This window comes from Schistocerca serialis, chromosome 4 (genome assembly GCF_023864345.2).
Source record: "Schistocerca serialis cubense isolate TAMUIC-IGC-003099 chromosome 4, iqSchSeri2.2, whole genome shotgun sequence".
Taxonomy (NCBI): domain Eukaryota; kingdom Metazoa; phylum Arthropoda; class Insecta; order Orthoptera; family Acrididae; genus Schistocerca; species Schistocerca serialis.
In genome coordinates this window covers 481336884-481358999 of record NC_064641.1, presented here as the reverse complement: position 1 = coordinate 481358999, position 22116 = coordinate 481336884, and the positions used below count along the sequence as shown (strand labels likewise).

The following is a 22116-nucleotide window of genomic DNA, read 5'->3' as shown; positions in this document are numbered from 1 at the left end:
TCATGAATATCGGTCCTACCTTCAGAGAAATGACGACACCATTTCGTTACATTTTGTCGATTCATAATGTTCCCAAAAACAGAAATAATTTCTTTGTGAATATCCGCTGGTCGCTGACCTTTTGCATGAAGAAAACGTGTAACGGAGCGCACTTCGCATTTGGCGGGATTTTGAATCGGCGCAGCCATTTTAAACACGACCTTCTCCAACCAGAAGCAACGTTCAACTGCCGAACGACAGCGAGGAGGAAGCTAACGGTTCAAGGTTAACACCAGTGTTACCAACTTCCTCGCCAAAACTCTTCTGTTCCTCTGGCTCACGGTGTATCTTTACTTTCCGAAATACTCTCGTATTTAGTTGAATTTACGGCCTTCAGACTTGAGTGACTTATCGCTTAATCGAAATTTAGCTGATTTCTTTTAGTACTCACGTGAGTAACTTCACACTTTTCCTTATTCAGGGTCAACTGCCACTTATCGCACCATACAGATATCTAAATCATTTTGCAAATCGTTTTGATTATCTGATGACTTTACAAGACGGTAAATGACAGCATCATCTGCAATCAATCTAAGACGGCTACTCAGATTGTCTCCTGTGCCGTTAATATAGATCAGGAGCAATAGAAAACCTATAACACTTCCTTGGGGAACGTCGGATATTACTTTTGTTTTACTTGATGACTTTCTGTCTATTACTACGAACTGTGACGTTTCTGACAGGCTGTGCTGCTGTTCCCGGCGGAGGTTCGTGTCCTCCCTTGGGCATGGGTGTGTGTGTTTGTCCTTTGGATAATTTAGGTGAAGTAGTGTGTAAGCTTTGGGACTGATGACCTTAGCAGTCAAGTCCCAAAGATTTCACACACATTTGAACATTTTTCGATTTTTGTTTCTGACAGGAAATCACGAATCCAGTCGCACAACTGCGGCGTTACTCCGTAGGCACGCAGTTTGGTTAGAGGACGCTTGTGAGGAACGGTGTCGAAAACCTTCTGGAAATCTAAAAATATGGAATCAAATTGAAATCCCTTGTCGATAGCTCTTATTACTTCATGAGTATAAAGAGCTAGTTGTGTTTCACATGAACGATATTTTCTGCAACCGTGCTGACTATGTGTGTTTTCTTCGAGGCACTTCATAATGTTCGAATACAGTATATGTTCCAAAACCCTACTGCAAGTCGACGTTAGTGATATAGGCCTGTAATCCAACGGGTCTGTACAATGTTTAGTTCTTGTGTAATAAATAATTGAAAGTGTTAGCGGACTTTATATATATTTGTTTTGATTTTCTCTAGCAGAAGTTAGAAAAAAATCTAGAAATTTGTGGTAAGTCCTATGGGACCAAACTGCTGAGGTCATCGGTCCCTAAGCTTACACACTACATAATATAACTTCAACTAACTTACGCTAAAGACAACACACACATCCATGCCCGAAGGAGAACTCGAACCTCCGACGGGGCAGCCGCGCGAACCGTGACAGGGCGCCCAAGACCGCACGGCTACCCCGCGCGGCTGTTCTCTAGCGTCCGCATTAATTTAACCCTCTAACGGTAAGGTGAAATTTCCTGAGATAAACGGTAAGGTGGGGATGGATCAGACCCAACGCTCCAAATATCGATTTTTCGGGGTAAAATAAAAAATGAATAATGGGAAAAAGTTTTATTATCAATATTAAACACATATAATATTTGTTATAACAACAAGTTTTTTATTTTTATAGTCAATAAGTAAGAATATAAAGTACTTTGAAAAAAATAGGAACTTGATTACAAAAAAATACCTTAATAGAAATATTCTCTATAAAATTATTGAAAACATAGTAAAAATCAATAGATTCAGTCATCAACCAGGAACTTGAGTGCTTTAGAAATTCTAAAGATAGGAACTAAATGAGAAACATCTCTTACTAATTGTAGAAAATAATTATAGTGTCAGCAGTTTCGAAATATAAAGTTCTCAATAATAAATGCCTTTGTACGCATAATGTAATAGGAACAAATAATAAATGTATAATGTTATCCTGTAAACGATCACATACAGCCCTGAAAATACATATTTGGCACAATTTATCACATCTCAGTTTCTTTACAGCCAGAACATATAATAACTTTATGCTCCCCACGTATAGAATGATTACACTTACTACAAAAAGCATTCCACGTCCTATATTTTGATCTGTCACAAAAATCATATCTTCTTTTCTTTAGTGGCTGTGCTTGGGTAGGCTTGTCTAGTTCGATTGGTTCTTTTTCTAAATGTTTTCCTATAGACGAACGGAGCTCACGGGGAAGATGTGTGTTATTCAACCTCTTTTCCATAAGAGGTTTTGTCAAAGCGAGCGCAAGATTTTTGGGAAATGATATTCTCGCGTCATTTGAAAAGCTGTCCATTTTGCTATTGCTTTTGTAAATGATAAAACTATTTATGGCAGCGATGCCTAAAATAGCATAAAAGTACTGCATGGGCCATCTTCTCGCTTTTCTTTTTGTGGTCCTGCTGGGGCAAAACATATCTAATACATCGACCCCTCCTTTAGTTAGATTGTAGAACTCCACAATGTCAGGCTTATTTGATTTTTCATTTATCTCTCCAGAGAAGTGCATAGACGATATCAGTAAAACTTTTTAATTTTTCTTTGGGGTAAATGACACCAAAGTTTTGTCGTCCTGATACATAAATGTTGAAGAGCCAACTGGAGCGGAAAGCAGCATTGGTGGTGGTATTTGGGGTTTGTTCCTTGTCAATGTACCTATAAATGTGAGTTTCTTTTGGAGGAGGGCGCCAGTCACCTCCATTGAGGAGAAACAATTGTCCGCTGTAATGTTTCTATTAGAACCCCTGATAGATTCCGTCAGGCGCAAAACATACTGGGCAGGTAAAGGCAAATCTCCAGGTCTCCTATTTATTCTGTTGTCCTTGCCAGTGTATGGAATGCCACGCAAAAAATAGAATGTACTTGCGTCGCATAGTGACATTATTTTCAACCCATATTTGTCGGGTTTCGATGGGATATACGTTTTGAACGGACAAGCACCCCGAAAACTCAGTAGAGTCTCATCTACTGTGACATATTCAGGGACCATAATTTTTTTCACTGTTAGATTCAAACATGTCCCACACTTCTCTGGAAGCCGCAAATTTGTCATTGATTTTTCTGGCCTCTCTGGTGGCTTTATCATCAAAACAGAGGTTTTCTAGAAGAAATGCAAACCTTTTCTTGCTCATAGTGCAACGGAATACCGGAGGTCCATAGGTTGCTGAGAACATCTCATCTACACTGAGCATAGAATTTTTTAGGACACCACTCATGAAGAGAAGGTCCATCAACCCTTTTATTTCAATGCTCTCTGTTGGTGAATGAAACCACTGCACCGTATTGTACTGTTGCCTAGATTTCTCTATTCCAAGATTTGTGTACAAAACAATTTTTTCTATAATTTTCGAATATATAAATAATAAAAATATTTCCAATTCACTAGTGACCCTCCTTGCTTTCCCACGTGGACCAGGGAGATGAGTAATAATATTTTACGCTGGTGTCCTAGAAAATTTTGAATGGATGGGTTTGTTGGTCCATATTGTCTCTAAGTCTTCACCTAGCTCAAAATTTCTCTCATCATCTACATCTGACTGAGAATTATCAAACTCGACTGCTCCTGCCGCACAATGAAATACATCATCCTCAAAAATGGTTCAAATGGCTCTGAGCACTATGGGACTCAACTGCTGTGGTCATAAGTCCCCTAGAACTTAGAACTACTTAAATCTAACTAACCTAAGGACATCACACACATCCATGCCCGAGGCAGGATTCGAACCTGCGACCGTAGCGGTCGTGCGGTTCCAGACTGTAGCGCCTTTAACCGCTCGGCCACTCCGGCCGGCTCATCATCCTCGTCATCAGTATTAGATAATACATCATCCTCAGTTTCTGAACAGTTTTCTGCATCGATATTGTCGCCATCCTCTGACTCAGCCTCCTGTCGGAGAAACTCGTTGTATATCTCCTCAGGAGTTCTAAGGAGTTGATGCGCCATTTTAGTAAGATACTAGAAGAGAAAACAAAACTTAGATGTAATATAAACGTCCGCAGTTCGTGGTCGTGCGGTAGCGTTCGCGCTTCCCACGCCCGGGTTCCCAGGTTCGATTCCCGGCGGGGTCAGGGATTTTCTCTGCCTCGTGATGACTGGGTGTTGTGTGATGTCCTTAGGTTAGTTAGGTTTAAGTAGTTCTAAGTTCTAGGGGACTGATGACCATAGCTGTTAAGTCCCATAGTGCTCAGAGCCATTTGAACCATTTGTAATATAAACATCAATCTGGGGTTGAATCCTCCCCCAAAAGAAAGTAATAAGTGTGACGTAAACAGTAAGGTGGGGTTGGATCCAACCTGGGCACGGGTAATGTAGGTTTCGGACAGAGAGGGTAGCTGCAGGTCACTCACCAGACTGACGTGGCCTCCTCGGCGTTCTCGGGACGACTGGCTGGTAGTGTAGCTGGAACCACAGCGCTCTCAGAAAAGGGAGTGGGGAGTTATAAACAAAGCAGACTCGCTGGGTCGGATCCAACCCCAACCTCGTCGTTAGAGGGTTAAACGAACAGTTTCAGAACATCCTGTATAGACCACTTTGGAGATCACTGATATGTAATCCTTCGCCAGAGGAAACGCCACCGAGAAGCGATTCTCGGTAGCTGCGTGTCAAGAGGCTATAGGAAGTGAGGGGGCTTGCCGGCGATGTGTGAGCAGCGAGGCTGTAGCATAAAAGTACAGCGAACCACTGGGAGTGCAGTCGAATACTCACCTTCGATGAGGTGTATGTGCAGGTCGGACTTGTCGAAGTCGTAGTGCAGGCGCAGGTGGAGGCGGCCGAGGCTGCGGCCGCGGGTGCGCGCGTCCAGGAAGAGCGGGCCGTCGCGGCGCGCGTACAGGTCGGGCTGCAGCGCGCCCAGCGGCGAGGCGGGCGGCTCTCGCGACGGCGGCGGCGTGCCGGGCCCCGCCGACAGCAGCAGCGGCGACAGGCAGCGGCCGGCGCGCGGCTGCGGCTGCACCTGCTGCAGCGACGGAGACGGCGACGGCGACGGCGAGGGCGACGGCCCGGGCCCGGGGCACGAGGGGCACGGCGAGGCGGCGCGCGCGCCCACCGGCGACGGCGACCGGTCCGGCCCGCCCAGCGGCGTGCGGATCACGGGGCTCGAGCCGCGCTGCGACCCCTGGCTCTGCCACACACGCAAAGCGCACACGCTCAAGCCCGAGGACTGGACAAAGCCTGATCGACACGGTGCGAGGCAAGCCGTGGCATCGGAAACTGGCGACCCTGCTGTAGTACGACGCTTATACGAGGATAATCCAGGAGGGGAACGACTCTTTTGCTTTAAGGACATGCGTGAAGTTTTAATCGTCACCTCGAAAAACATAACGTTATATCTTATACACAAGGGGCAGTCAGATGAAAACTGAATAGCTGTCACAACGGGACCATGGAATATTAATCTCATCTGGAGACGAGACCATCAGTGTTTGTTTGGCAGAAAGTGGTCGGCCACTGGCGGATCCACAATCGCACCGGCTCTTCCACTTCCGCGTCCGACTGAAACTGACGTCCATGCATGTCTTTACCAAAGTCGCCAAAGATATGAAAGGCGAAAGATCCAAGCCATGAGGAGGATTTTGCAGCGTTTCCCAACCGTATCACCGAAGTGTAGCATTTCTCCGATTGGCAGCGTGGAGGCGGGCGTTATCATGCTACATGATGACTCCATCCGACACATTCCTCGGCATTTTCAGCTTATGGCGCATCGCATTTTCTGTCCAAAGTGCTCTCAAAGATCAGCGGATTGATTGTGGTTGCACGCTGGAGGAACTTCAAGAGCAGAGAGGACCCTGCAGTCGAGTAAGAGGGTCATCATAACCTTACAGGAACTTGTGTGAACAACATTGGATTTCTTTGGCGGGAAAGATGTGGGATGTTTCCATTGTTGGCTTTGCTCTTTGCCCTGGAGCTCTCAGAATGCTATTGAAAAGAATCATTCTGTTTCACGATAACATTCGGTCCCACACTGCTAATCGGACGAAGGATACGCTTCAGTGATTTGGTTGGGAAACATTGCAACATCATCTATACAGTCGGATCTTTCGACATGTCATTTTCACATCCTTGACGATGTGATGAAAGACATGCTTTGGCGCCGGTTTCACTCGGACGAGGAAGTGCAACATTGCGTGTGGTTGTGCGTACATCAGCTACTGACCGCGTTCTACGACCAGAAACTGAGCGGTTCATCTCCCTGTGCGATAAATGTCTTAACACGTATAGTGACTAGTTTGAATGTAACCATTCCATGATCCTGTTGCGGCGGGTATTCGGCTTTCTTTTGGCTGCCCCTCATATACACTACTGGCCGTTAAAATTGCTACACCAAGAAGAAATGCAGATGATAAACGGGTATTCATTGGACAGATATATTATACTAGAACTGACATGTGATTACATTTTCACGTAATTTGGGTACATAGATCCTGAGAAATCAGTATCCAGAATTATCACCTCTGGCCGTAATAACGACCTTGATACGCCTGGGCATTGAGTCGAACAGAGCTTGGATGGCGTGTACAGGTTCATTTGCCCATGCAGCTTCAACACGATACCACAGTTCATCAAGAGTAGTGACTGGCGTATTGTGACGAGGCAGTTGCTCGGCCACCATTGACCAGACGTTTTCAGTTGGTGAGAGATCTGGAGAATGTGCTGGACAGGGCAGCAGTCGAACATTTTCTATATCCAGAAAGGCCCATACAGGACCTCCATCATGCGGTCGTGCATTATCCTGTTGAAATGTAGGGTTTCGCAGGGATCCAATGAAGGGTAGAGCCTCGGGTCGTAATACATCTGAAATGTAAAGTCCACTGTTGAAAGTGCCGTCAATGTGAACAAGAGGTGACCGAGACGTGTAAACAATGACACCCCATACCTTCACGGCGGGTGATACGCCAGTATGGCGATGACGAATACACTCTTCCAATGTGCGTTCACCGCGATGTCGCCAAACACGGATGCGACCATCATGATGCTGTAAACAGAACCTGGATTCATCCGAAAAAATGACGTTTTGCCATTCGTGCACCCAGGTTCATCGTGGGGTACATATCGCAGGCGCTCCTGTCTGTGATGAAGCGTCGAGGGTAACCGCAGCCACGGTCTCCGAGCTGATAGTCCATGCTGCTGCAAACGTCGTCGAACTGTTCGTGCTGATGGTTGTTGTCTTGCAAACGTCCCCATCTGTTGACTCAGGGATCGAGACGTGGCTGCACGATCCGTTACAGCCATGCGGATAAGATGCCTGTCATCTCGACTGCTAGTGATAGGAGGCCGTTGGGATCCAGCACGGCGTTCCGTATTACCCTCCTGAATCCACCGATTCCATATTCTGCCAACAGTCATAGGATCTCGACCAACGCGAGCAGCAATGTCGCGATACGATAAACCGCAATCGCGATAGGCTACAATGCGACCTTTATCGAAGTCGGAAACGTGATTGTACGCATTTCCCCTCCTTACACGAGGCATCACAACAACGTTTCACCAGGCAACGCCGGTCAACTGCTGTTTGTGTATGAGAAATCGATCGGAAACTTTCCTCATGTCAACACGTTGTAGGTGTCGCCACCGGCGCCAACCTTGTGTGCATGCTCTGAAAAGCTAATCATTTGTATATCACAGCACCTTCTTCCTGTCGGTTAAATTTCGCGTCTGTTGCACGTCATCGTCGTGGTGTAGCAATTTTAATGGCCAGTAGTGTATTATAAATGCAAAAGTGTGTTTATGATGAGTGTTTGTCTGTGTGAGTTAGTATATTTGTTACTCCTTGATGCTGAAAGGGCTACACATATCTGGATAAAATTTGCAATGGAGGTAGCTTGTACCTTGAATTATATTTACCTACCTATCAAAGGGGACAGTGTGAAGTGGAAAAGAAGAGGAGCCCACGACGCGAATACCTATGCTTTATTCAACCAGTATTTGAGAATGAGAGCACTTAGTGACTTGCAACAAACTTTACACACAAACATCAAACCATTAAGGAACATTTCTTCTCTGGAAATCCTCACAAAATCAGGAAAGAAAAAATTTTATCGCTTATTATGTTTTCGCTGTTCATCAGTAAAACTGACGCGTATGGAAAATGATGTTTTAATTTATTACTAACTGTACTAGCAATAGATTTTGCAGGCAGAGTTCACAAAAACCAGTGAGTGTACCACCAAAGCTATATAATTGTACGACACGTAGTTCAGCAGATATGACGCCATAAACACTGAGATCTGTGAAAACTTCCGCAGAATGTATTCAGGGTTTCCACATATATCGCTGAATGTCCCGTCAAAATTATATCATTGTGCGACAAGAAGTTCAGGAGATACAATGTCACAAACGTTGAACTGTGTGAAAATGAAACTGCAGGGTGAAGTTCGGTAGAGATACAGATAAGGTTTATACAAATACGTATGAAATATGTTTGACACGAGACACGGATAAAAAGCTCATCCTAAGCTCCCGGAACGATTTTAACCAAATTTGGTAAACATATTAGTTACGATTTGGGAAGAGATACTGGAGCGGGAGGGGCGGTAAGAACCACAATACTCCAATTGGGATTAGGTTGATAACTTGGAGAGAGAAGGGAGAGGAGGAGTTGAGTAGTCGGAGAGGGAGAATGAGGAGATGGATACAGGTAGGGGGGAGGAGCAGGTGGACAGATACACTATGTGATCAAAATCATACGTTTTTCGTATTAGGTGCATTGTGCTGCCACCTACTGCCAGGTACTCCGTATCAGCGACGTCAGTAGTCATTAGACATCGTGAGAGATCACAATGGGGCGCTCTGCAGAACTGACGGACTTCCAATGTGGTCAGGTGATTGGGTGTCACTTGTGTCATAGGTCTGTATGCCATATTTCCACGCTCCTTAACATCCTAGGTCCACTGTTTCCTATGTGATAGTGAAGTGGAAGCGTTAAGAGACACGTACAGGCCGACCTCGTCTGTAGACTGACAGAGACCGCCGACGATTGAAGATGGTCGTAATGTGTAATATCTAGACCATCACACAGAAATTCCAAACTACATCAGGATCCACTGCAAGTACTATGACAGTTAGGGGGGAGGTGAGAAAACTTGGATTTCATGGTCTAGCGACTGCTCACAAGCCACACATCACGCCGGTAAATGCCAACGACGCCTCGCTTCGTGTGAGGAGCGTAAACGTTGGATTGAACAGTGGAAAAACGTTTTGTGGAATAACGAATCACGGTACACAGTGTGGCGATCCGATGGCAGGATGTGGGTATGGCGAATGCCGGGTGAACGTCATCTGCCAGCTTGTGTAGGGCCAACAGTAAAATTCGGAGGCGGTGGTGTTATAGTGTGGGCGTGTTTTTCATGGAGGAGTCTTGCACCCCTTGTTGTTTTGCGAGGCACTATCACAGCACAGGCCTACATTTTTGTTTTAAGCACCTTCTTGCTTTCCACTGTTGAAGAGCAATTCGGGGATGGCGATTGCATCTTTCAACACGATCGAGCACCTGTTCATAATGCACGGCCTGCGGTGGAGTGATTGCACGATAATAACATCCCTGTTATGGACTGGCCTGTACAGAGACCTGACGTTAATCCTATATATCACCTTTGGGATGTTTGAGGATGCCGAATTCGTGCCACGCCTCACCGATCGACATCGATACCTCTCCTCAGTGCAGCACTCCGTGAAGAATGGGCTGCCATTCCCCAAGAAACCTTTCACCGCCTGACTGAACGTATGTCTGCGAGATTGGAAGCTGTCATTTAGGCTAAGGGTGGGCCAACACCATATTGAATTCGGGTATTACCGATGGAGGGCGCCACGAACTTTTAAGACATTTTCAGCCAGGTGTCCGGATACCTTCGATTACATAGTCTAGAGGGGGAGGACGAGATGGACGGAGAGAAGGGGGAACTGGACAGAGAAGGGGAAGAGTTGGAAGTGGACAGGGAGAGGAAAGAGGAGGAGATGGAAAGAGAAAGGAATGAGTGAATGAGAATGTGGGGGAGATAAACAACGAGAGGGAGGAAGAGGAGATTGGCAGAGAGAGGGGGAGCAAGAGTTGGACAGAGAGAGGGAGAGGAGTAGATAGACAGAGTGTGGGGGATGGAGGAGGTGGACAGAGAGAGGGAGTGGAGAAGATGGACTAATAGAAGATTGGAATAAATACTTACCTTTTTTTTTTTAAAAAAAAAATAACCATTCAACCGCGGGTAACACCGAGGGGCGCAGCAAGTAAACTATATTTTGTTTGCTTGTCTCCATTCCTGGTAAACGTAATGACTCTCGAGTCACAGTAGCGTAGCAAGCCGGTAACGATCCGAAACAAAATGGCGCATACTTTTCATGAAATAGAGTTTTCTTCTCTTTCCTGACCTTATCCCGTATCTTCATGGGTTCGGCATGTTAATCTGGATTTGATAGTATTTGCTGTATTCCGCCCCCTCCCCTGGGACGGAATTTGTGTACCCACCCACCTGCGTCTAGCGTTATTCCATGTGAAAGTGTGAGAACGTTTCCGAAATGTTTGCTAATCTTGCAACAGAGGCAGGACGTTGGTAACAGCCCGATATTCACTGAGTCGGATGTGTGAAACCGCCTAAAATTGCACACCCAGGCTGGTCGGCACACAGGCCCTAATTTCGGAACCGGCGTGGTAAAGGGCGCATCTATCCGGGCGGGTCCACTGATAGAGTATCGTGCGCTAATTCGGTTTTGGCTGCAGTAGAAATATTACAGCTCTGTCACGTCAATCCAGATGGCTAAAGAAGTCATTTTGCCTTATTTGACACAGCTGCACCATTCCCACTGTTGTCGAAAACGAATTAGCGCACGATACTGCACCTTATCGATGGGCTGTGCCGTTTTATTTTTGCTGCTCTTGCCGGCCGGAGTGGCCGTGCGGTTCTAGGCGCTACAGTCTGGAGCCGAGCGACCGCTACGATCGCAGGTTAGAATCCTACCTCGGGCATGGATGTGTGTGATGTCTTTAGGTTAGTTAGGTTTAATTAGTTCTAAGTTCTAGGCGACTGATGACCTCACAAGTTAAGTCGCATAGTGCCCAGAGCCATTTGAACAATTTTTTGTTTTTGCTGCTCTTGCGGCGTGTTACGGTACTGTGGAATGGGGATTTCTACGTTTTCCATGGCTGCAGTCGTATACCTACGAACAAATAAAGAGTTAATTACAAGACGTTATTTTTTCGAGGCGAATCACAACTGTGTGACTATTCCCCATAAATTCGAGAAGTATCGAAACACATGCCACAAAGAAAATCGGAACTCACTTTTTTCTCTACGCGGTCACCTTCGTTATTAAAACACGTATGACATCTATCCATAAGTTTTAGAATTCCCATGTCATAGTCGGTGGCCACCTCTAAAAATGGCACATTTTGTCGGGTGTGATATCCGGTATGGCATGTCGAGTCCCTACATGATGCCGTGTGTAAGCTAGTCGGCCTTCAGAATAATTAGGGGCCTGGTATAGCCTGTTGGAAACGGCCAGATCTTTCGACTAAGCCGATTGGCCCTACTTTCCTGTGTTGGACGGGGCATGTATAGTGATGACAGCTCAAAAGAATGCCAGCGAGTGATGGGAGAGAACACGGAAAACGTCACGACAGCCGCACCTCTCGCTTCTTCCTACCCGCGGCAGCCTACGTTTGTCGCACTCGGTGCCACATTCCTGTCGGCACTCCTACGGTCCGATAAATCGCTGTGTGTGAACACAGTCCACTGTCAGCCCTCCCTCCCCTGCCCCCATATCAGGGCCTTAAACCTGCCTCCCCCCTCTCCCTCTCCACCTGGGTCTCAACGCTTTCCAACTCGAATTTTTATTCTTTGACTTTGACACTTCACAATTTTGTTATATCGTCATGATCAACTGGAAATTGTTTTACTACAACGAAAATGTGGAAAAACATATTTTGACCTTTATTTCATTTTTTTTTCGAAAAGGGACTTGAGAGTGCCGTCGGGTCACAATGGTACTGTCATCGAAAAACATTACTTCTTGTGAAATGCTAATGATAAAAACAGTTCTTTCTCTCGTTGCCACAAACACCTTACATTGGGAACACATTGAATGAGGTGTTGATTCTGTATTATAAATAGCACAGTTTTCACATCTCTTACGATTAGCAATAAAACCTAGCTATGAGCTCCAAGATTTTGGGTTCAGTATCACCTGAGAGTGAAAATTCCTTCTTCATTCTTTTGTCCTAAAAAGAGTAAGATGTTTCTTGCTATCACTGCTCTCTTCAAACTGAATTCTTTCCGCTTCTAGAGAATAAGTGGATGGCATGGTGTGATTTTCCGTTTCTTTGGTCTCTGGATTGTTGAGTCTGAATTCTTCAAGAACTTGATACGTTTCAGAATAACTACTTTCCTCAGTTGGTGAATCAATATCAGATGGAGCCCCTCCAATGTCTGCTTACGTTTCAACTTTCTTGCCATTTCAAACAGTCCTTAACATTTTTCTGCTTATAAACAATTATTATCATAAACAGAATTAGCACAAAATGGAGAAAAAGTATGAAGAGAAAAAGTATGAAGACTAGTTTATCACAGGAAACACTCAGAATCAAGCACAGACTGCCCACCTTGCAACTGCGCGCAACGAAATAGCGAAAGCACTGCACGTGCTGTAATTCAAACAGCTTTGGAGCCATAGATAATACACCCATGAACATTCCGGCGCCGGCCGAAGTGGCCGTGCGGTTAAAGGCGCTGCAGTCTGGAACCGCAAGACCGCTCCGGTCGCAGGTTCGAATCCTGCCTCGGGCATGGATGTTTGTGATGTCCTTAGGTTAGTTAGGTTTAACTAGTTCTAAGTTCTAGGGGACTAACGACCTCAGCAGTTGTCCCATAGTGCTCAGAGCCATTTGAACCATTTTTGAACATTCCGGATGTGTTAACAAGGTACCAGACTATGAGTACACGGAGCACTGCAGTCCTGTTTGGCAACTAGGAATTCGTTGACCTTCATAAAAAAGGTAAATTGCACTATTTGTTCATCACTTGAATTCTTCAAGAACCTGATACGTTTCAGAATAACTACTTTCCTCATTTGGTGTATCAATATCAGATGAAGCCGCTCCAATCTCTCCTTACGTTTCAACTTTCTTGCCATTTCAAACAGTCCTTAACATTTTTCTGCTTATAAACAATTATTATCATAAACAGAATTAGCACAAAATGGAGAAAAAGTATGAAGACTAGTTTATAACAGGAAACACTCAGAATCAGGCACAGACTGCCCACCTTGCAACTGCGCGCAACGAAATAGCGAGAGCACTGCACGTACTGTAATTCAAATTGGTTTGGAGCCATAAATTTCCGCGATGTGTAAACAAGGTGAAATGAAATGTCGTGTGACTAGGGCCTCCCGTCGTGTAGACCGTTCGCCTGGTTCAAGTCTTTCGATTTGACGCCACTTCGGCTACTTGCACATCGATGGGGATAAAATGATGATGATGAGGGCAACACAACACCTAGTCCCTGAGAGGAGAAAATCTCCGACGCAGCCGGGAATCGAACCTGGGCCCTTCAGGATTGACGTTCTGTCACGCTGACCACTCAGCTACCGGGGGCGGACGTTAACAAGGAACCGACTATGAATGAACGGAGCACTGCAGTCATGTTTGGTACCTAGGAAATATTTGACCTTCATAAAAAAGGTAAATTGCCCAGATTTCAGCTGTTGTCATCCGTTCGTTCGTCAGAGCCAGACGAACAGCCCTACGATCTTCTTGTGAGGAGTCCTTCAGGAAGTACCCGTACCTAATCTTGGCACATTGTTGTCCTTAGTTCGCTTTATCATCATTTGCTCTACAGTTATAGCAGTACAGCCAACTGTCTGTCCGATCTACCGGTATAAGTATCTCAGTGATTCGACGTTTCTCGAAGTCTGGAAGACAGAGATGAGCTAAACGTGTAACTCGTCTGGGAATAGTGTGCAGCAATTAGGAGGAGATTAGTGTTTAACACTGTATTTATTGTTTTTCATGAAGTCTTTTTTAAAAAAGTTTTCTTTTAAACATAACCCAAAATTTAAGTCTTAGTAGTAGATGTATCTTTTTTCATAATGAATTCAATATGGTCAAATTTGGGGCCTTACTTATCCGTCAGTATCTGTTTAAAATCTGTGTTGTGAGCAGAAGCCAACAAAATCAACGAAATTTGTAATTAAATTTTTTGTAGTTATCATAAACCCCTCCCCCCCCCCCCTTCCACCTCCTCCAGCCCCTCGGTAGTACACAGTATTAAAATGGCATTGGCATTGCTAGGAGTGTGTTAAAAGATTTTTTAAGGTTATAGGCACTACTTACACACCAGTAGTTCCTTAAAAAGCACATTGGTAACATTAGTAAACAATAATTAACGAATTTTCTTTTAATTTTTTTGGGATGCGCGTAAAGTACCCAATCCCCCACACACTTTGACGACACAAGTTAATGAAAATGCGTGGTATATCTAGCGTTGAAGAACATTCAAGTCTTCATAGTAATAAGACAACATACTGTGCACACTCGGATGGGTGGAACACTGCACTGATTGTCCAGAAAGAAAACTCAACATTTTACATAGAGCAGTTAAGGGGCCTACGCTAGATACTTTAGAACCTAAAACTCAAGCATGCAACATGCAAGAACCTGAAAATGTGACTCCCCCGGAGTTTCTTTCCCAGTGTTTTCGACGACCTGATCCGCCAGTGAAAAGTACAAGGACAGACTTGGAGGAAAGCGGCATATGACGGAATACAGCATCGATGTGGGGGCAAAATGGCTGCACCGAGCTCGCCGCTTGCTGCTAAGGACTACGAAGGTAAACACAGCACCGATGCCGGTGCGAGTGCTGCAACGTTACGGCACCGTCCAGGCGGTGACATTGTTACACTACGGTCAGTCCATTTGATTGTAAATGTATTTTAACAGTTTTAATAACAATTGGTTGCTGTCATTTCATTACAGATGTAGTTTTTTTTCAAATGGGTTTTATTAATAACTTTCACTTTCTGGACTTTACTTATTTAATAGTTTATTTAATATAGTTTATGTACACTGATGTAATAGGATGGCCATTTCCTACTTCACCCTCGTAGTCTACGGCATCCAGTATTTAGATTATGTATGGCTGACTGTAGAAGACAAGGGGAAAGACAAAGTCCTGATTTGTACCATAGCGTATTGCAAATGTTCAAATGCGTGTGGATTCCCAAGGGACGAAACTGCTGAGGTCATCGGTCCCTAGACATACACACTACTTAAATTAACTTGCGCTAAGAACAACACAATCGCCCATGGTAGAGGGAGGACTCGAACCTCCGGTGGCAGGGGCCGCGCAATACGTGACATGGCGCCTCTAATCGCGCGGCCACTCTGCGCGGCATATTGAAAAATACCATCCCGACAGACATATGAGTCTATTAATGTGACAGATTATATATATATGTCATTTCAATCACGGAAAGAACTTGTTGAGGCTCACAACACGGAATAGCATTATTGCAGGCCTGCTGTCAGGCAAGTGATGTGGGGTTTTATGCTCTCATTAAAGTTATTTAGATTGTAATAACAGTGAGTTTAGTACAAATTACATGTCCGCCTGCTTAGCTGAGTGGTTACGTGCTTGCCTCCATTGCAGCTGGCCCGGATTAGATTTCCGGCCGGGTTGGAGATTTTCTCCGCTTGTGGATTGGATGTTGTGTTGTCCTCATTATCATTTAATACTCATCATCGGCATGCAAATCGCCCAGTGTAGCGTTGACTTAAACAAGACTTGCACTCGGCGGCCGAACTTCCCGAGATGGGGCCTCCCGGCCAACAATGCCACACGCTCATTTCCATTTGTTTACATATTAGATAGTGTATTAGTGTGTTTTTAAGCTTACTATAAAAGGCTTCTCTTTTCTTTACGTATTATTTCAGTAAACGTGAAAAGATCGTAAAGTCTGATTGTAGTCATATTTTTGTTTACGTTTTCGTGTAGTGCTTGGAGGATCCCATTTAGTTCTTCTGGTTTTCTTTCCAACAGTTTAACTAGTGTGTGTCCATTTAGTATTATGTTCGTATATCTGGAAGTAGCGTAAATCTTAAGTTGTTTGACTTAGAAACTTTTGCACTACTAGTTTGTTTCAATACTGTTTGCTTACATAAAAGTTACATTAAAATTACGGTCTGTTGTGAATAAGTTAATTAAGAGATTTTATAATTAAGTGAGTGCTTAGTTCTTGTTGACAGGAAATAATTAACTTTTCACGTTATATCATATATGTGAAGCACTAACCTTTAGGCCTGATTTTTGCGACTCGTAAATAACTAAAACTGGTGTGGAGTGAAGTTTAATAGTGGTTTAATTCTATTTTTAAACTGTAATTTGTGTTTCAATGATTGGTAAGTGTGGATGTTGCTTTAGCATAGTCAGACAGGTGTGTAAATTATCTGTTGAAGTTTCAATTGCGTGACGGTAGTGGAGAACTGAATGGACAACTCAACAAGGCTCTCCAATGAAACTGCAAAAAAGACGAAAGAATCGCTAAACAGGAGGCAACGTTTTGTGCCCTTCAGAGAGAATTAGAAAAGACGAAATATGAGCTAAATAGGTCGAAGGGGAAAAAGACTGTAGGAACTTGATATAGGCAACAAGCAAAGGGAGAAGGGGAGCTCTTTAACTCCTTCATCTACACATTTGAGCTTACAGTATCGAATAAATTTGTCTTGTAACCTAAATTAGGACGGGAAGAGCCTCATCCAACTGTAGGTCATAGTAGGGAGAGGCAGACATCTATCATAGAAACTAACTGTAGATCGGTACCAAAAGAGGGTAGGAAGGAAAGAGTCTTGCTGATAGGTTGCAGCCATAGGAGGGCTGTAGGTCAGGTGGTAAAGGAAAGATTAGGAACAAGTTACCAGGTCACAAGTATTGTGAAGCCAAGTGCTAGCCTTAGACAGTTGACAAAGGACACAGCGAATTTGTGCAAAAATTTTGACAAAGAGGGTCTGGTTATTATAATAGGTGGAGCAGGGAACAACGTGGATAGGTTAGATGGCAGCAAGCAGTTAATATTGTGTGTTGAATTCAATATAGATTTTCTAAAGGATTCTGATCGGAGAAATAATTGGGAAATCTTGTTTGAATACTGCCATTTGACTTCAGTAATTAGCTTTCTAACATAGGTGAATAAAAATAGTAGGAACCTAACTGAAATGTTTTCTTTGTTGAAGATAAAGTAAGAAAACAACTTTTTACCCAGCACAAATGCTCTCTCTGATCATGAAGCGCAGTTAGTCAGGATAAAGAAGATAGTGCCTTACAGTATTCATATTCCTCAGTGTAAATGAGTTGGAATAATTAATGACTCCAGGACAAATGTTTTTAAGAATAGTTTACAAGAGATGACTTGGAATGAAATTTGTAATGAATCAAATGCTAACATAATGTGTAATATATTTCATGATAAATCCATGTCATTATTTGAAAATAGCTTTCCACATGAATTAAGTGGAAAGGACATGGAAAAAAACGATGGATCACTAGAGGCGTTAAAGTATATCTGCTGCCAAGAATGAGTAGAGATCCTGCAGTGGTTAAACACCACAAAAAATTCTCAAAATTTCTAAGGTAATTTATTACAAAGTCAAGTAACACGCACATAGTGTCAGAAATCAGTAATTCTGACCACAGACTTAAGACTGTGTGGAATGTATTGAAACGAGAGACAGGATAACTAGCCACAAAACAGGATAACATCACTAGTGAACTGAATGATGAGTCACAGGTTGCAAATATATTCAATAATCATTTCTTAAATATAGTAGAAAGTATAGGGACAAATCGTTCAAGAGGAAAATCACAGCATTTTTTTAAAAAGGCAACTCTCATAAAGGTCAGTCATATGAGCGTATCACCAACTTCTCCTTCTGAAATTATGAAAATTATATACTCTGTCAAAAATAAAAGTTCATCTGGATTTGATATTGTTTCCAACCGAGTACTAAAGATTTATTTCCACGTAATAGGACCTGTCTGCTTGAAATATGTAATGAATCATTAACTCAAGGCATTTTTTTAGAGAGACTGAAATACGCCTTTCCTAAACCCCTCTTTAAGAAATGTGTCAGGATTGATGTTTCGCTACTGATATTTTTTTCCAAAATATTTGAGGAGGTGATGCGTTCTAGAATAGAATCTCACCTGTGCAAAATAATATCGTCAGAAAATCAGTTTGGATATCAGGAACATTACCCTACTGAGAATGCCGTTTCAATGTTCACTGAACAAATTTTACAAGCATTAGGTAACAAAATAGCGCCAACTGGTATTTTATCTGACCTATCCAAGGCATTTGACTGTATGAATCACAGTAACCACCATTTATAAACAAAGTAAAAGAATTACTGAATGGTTGGTTGATTTGGGAGAAGGGTCAAAACAGCGAGTCATAAGTCCCATCGAATTAGGGAAGGATGGGGAAGAAAGTCAGCCATGCCCTTTTAAAGGAACCATCCTGGCATTTGCCTGAAGCGATTTAGTGAAATCATGGAAAACCTAAATCAGGATGGCCGGACACGGGTTTGAACTGTAGTTCTCCCAAATTACTAAATGACAAATCTTTGTGATAAATTTTTAAATATGAAGTAGGAAAAAAAAATATTGTGTAAAGAAAAATTATGTTCAGCTTACACATTCCACATCATTACGAACTGTCATGTTCATGATCTATGGAACAAGTGTTAATGTAATGTAATATTCTCTTAGATAAGCTGAAGTTTTGTGGGATTGATGGTAGAGGCAAGCAATTGATAATATCATGTCTAACTAAAAGAGTGCAGAAAGTTACACTTAGTAATTTAGCCAATGTAATCGGGGGCATTGTTCTGACTGGGGAGAAATCACATATTGGGTTCCCCAATACATGATCTTAGGCTCGCTATTGCTCCTCATACATGTAATCGACCTTCTGTCTATTACACTACAATCAGAATTAGCTATTTTTGTAGATGACACTAGTGTTGTAATAAATCCAAGTAACAGAAGAAATAGTAATAATGATTCTTAAAAGTATCATTGACTGGTTTTCTGCGAATAGTCCCATTCTCAGCTTTAAAAAGACCCAACATATCCTGTTCTGCACTTGTAGGGATGCAATACCAATGATAAGTGTAACACATGGCGAGGAAAAAACAAATAGAGTGGAAACTTAAAAATTATTTGGTGTCCATACTGATGAGAGTTTGAATTGGAAAAAGCACATTTTGGAACGCCTAAAACGACTTATTTTGGCCACATTTGCAATTAGAATCATTGCTAATCTTGGGGAGAGACAAATAATGAAGATGACGTGTGTATTCAATAATGTCGTATGGAATAATGTTCTGGGGTAACACATCTTAAAGAAGGGAAGTCTCCATTGCCGAAAAACGTGCTCTAAGAATAATGTTTGGTATACAGCCACTGTCAGCTTGTAGACACCCGTTTAAGGAGTAGGGCAGATTGACTACTCCTTCAAGTATATTTATTTCCTCCTGAAGTTTGTGGTAAACAAGCCACTGCAGTTGAAAAGGAACGCTGATGAATAAAACCACAAAAACAGAAGGAAAAATTACGTTAATTACTCCACATTAACCTTGTTCTGTATCACAAAAAGGGGTGCACAATGTTGCAACTAAAATTTTTGGTAACTCACCCAGTGACATAAAATATCTGATAGAGAGCAAAGTAAAATTTGGAAACAAACTGAAAAGTTTCTCTTTGACAACTACTACACTGTAGAAGACTTTCTATTATTTTAATGTATAACAGATGAAGGGTAGTAGCTACTAACTCACGTCTGTATATTTAATAATCATAATGATATTAAAAAACAAAAAAAGAATTTATAAATGTTCACCATGTAGCCATATTTACAAATTAATTTGTGACGTGAATGTTAACGAACTCGTTCCACATCATTACGATTTATCTTGCAAATGATCCATGAAACATGAAACTAACTAACATACTAGGTAAATTGTGGTCTGTGTATGCTGCCTCATACCCAGGAAAGTTTAGATGCACATTTTTCTAGCAATTCATTGAGGACTGTGGAACAGCAGCCGGATATGATACTTCAATGATGATAATCAAAACCAATAACTCTATTGTAATTCAACGTCATTTATTCAGAACATGTTCCCAATTTCTACACCGAAAAGCGTCATCTTCAGGGCCCTGTAGAAGCAAACATACATAGCATGATTGAGGAGTATCAGAGTACAGACAACAAAAATCAAAATTTATGGCTAAAAAGGGGATAAATTACATCATATAATCACATAATAAAAATGTACTATCGTTATCCAGCCGGCCGGAGTGGCCGAGCGGTTCTAGGCCCTACAGTCTGGAACCGCGCGACCGCTACGGTCGCAGGTTCGAATCCTGCCTCGATCATGGATGTGTGTGATGTCCTTAGGTTAGTTAGGTTTAAGTAGTTCTAAGTTCTAGGGGACTGATGACCTCAGAAGTTAAGTCCCATAGTGCTCAGAGCCATTTGAACCATATCGTTATCCATACAAAACTAAATTCTGGATCTAACTTAAATTGCTTAATTTCTTTTTTCCTTAATCCAGTACTCGCATACTCCACTGACGTAATGTAACCGAGGGGAACCCGAAATGTACAACGAATTACACCAGCAAAGCAATCGAAGTCACATGTATCCCTAACTGGGGCATCTACAAATATGGGATACATGAATACTAGGAAACGAAACAAACTAATAACATAATACTAAATGGCTGGAGTAAACAAATGCAACAAAAACTTAATGAACAAGCGGCACTGGAAATGCAAACCCACCGAAATGATAACATATACTCTAATGATCTCTAATACGTAACCGATGTAAAACATTGTATGAAGCCTGGTATAGGAATAGACACGTGCTTCACTGATGTTACTATTCAGCAACCCAGTCATATCCCCGAGGTCCACGACGCTAGCATAGCAAACGTGTATGTAAATTGGGTAAGTAAAAGAGTCTAAATACATTAACTCCAAAGTAACGACGAAACAAGTCACCAATTGTAAAATGTAAACTTTCACAGCCAGAATTGTCACTATTAATAAAATATTCCGGGCTATTATGCCGTGGTCTAAGGGATATCACTTCCAAACCCGACGTTTCGTCCCCACCTGCGGAAGATATTTTCAAGGGGGATCGTAACTTTATTGAATGACTCAGTAGCGAACCAGGATGTAAACTGGACTTTCAAAAAGCTACGATCCCCCTTGAAAATGTCCTCCGTAGATGGGGACGAAACGTCGAGTTTTGAAATGAAATCCCTTAGACCACGGCATAATTGCCCAGAATATTTTATTAATTGTGACAAGTCACTTATGTTTCTTCTAATTGCAGGAAATTTACTGGACATAAAACAATGTTGCCAACATTAGTAACATCCACCGTCAACAAGTACCCACATGGTTAAAAGTAAATAAGTGATACAAATCGACGAACAATTGCCAAATAACATCTCGCGTGGCAAACCCCCTATTTATAAGTAACAATAGCTTATAAAGTAACCTGTAAGTCATGCAGTAAACCCAGTAGCCACATGTGTGTAACATACACATACTGGACCATGAACTTAAAAATTTCCATATGAAATCCAACAGAATAAAAACAAGAACACACACGTATTAACATACAAGAGCAAGACAATGAACTCCAAACATTCCGTAAGAATGTGAACACCGGCAATAACCTAAACAAACGTGACAAACGCTGAGTGCATCTTTATATGTCCTCGCTAACCTAAGAAATGTTGTGCATTTCGTCCCATACCCAATGGCAATCTTTGTGAAATAATACACTCCTGGAAATGGAAAAAAGAACACATTGACACCGGTGTGTCAGACCCACCATACTTGCTCCGGACACTGCGAGAGGGCTGTACAAGCAATGATCACACGCACGGCTCAGCGGACTCACCAGGAACCGCGGTGTTGGCCGTCGAATGGCGCTAGCTGCGCAGCATTTGTGCACCGCCGCCGTC

The 22116-nt window shown here is 42.8% G+C and overlaps 1 protein-coding gene across 1 annotated transcript in view; it reads right to left on the bottom strand.

The window, feature by feature from the left end:
- Positions 1 to 22116, bottom strand: part of LOC126474555 (synaptotagmin-5) — a 258676-nt gene that overhangs the window by 138711 nt on the left and 97849 nt on the right. Inside the window, exon 3 of the mRNA XM_050102030.1 lies at positions 4803 to 5217. Coding sequence (XP_049957987.1) covers positions 4803 to 5217 — 415 coding nt within the window. The remainder of the gene's footprint in view (positions 1 to 4802; positions 5218 to 22116) is intronic.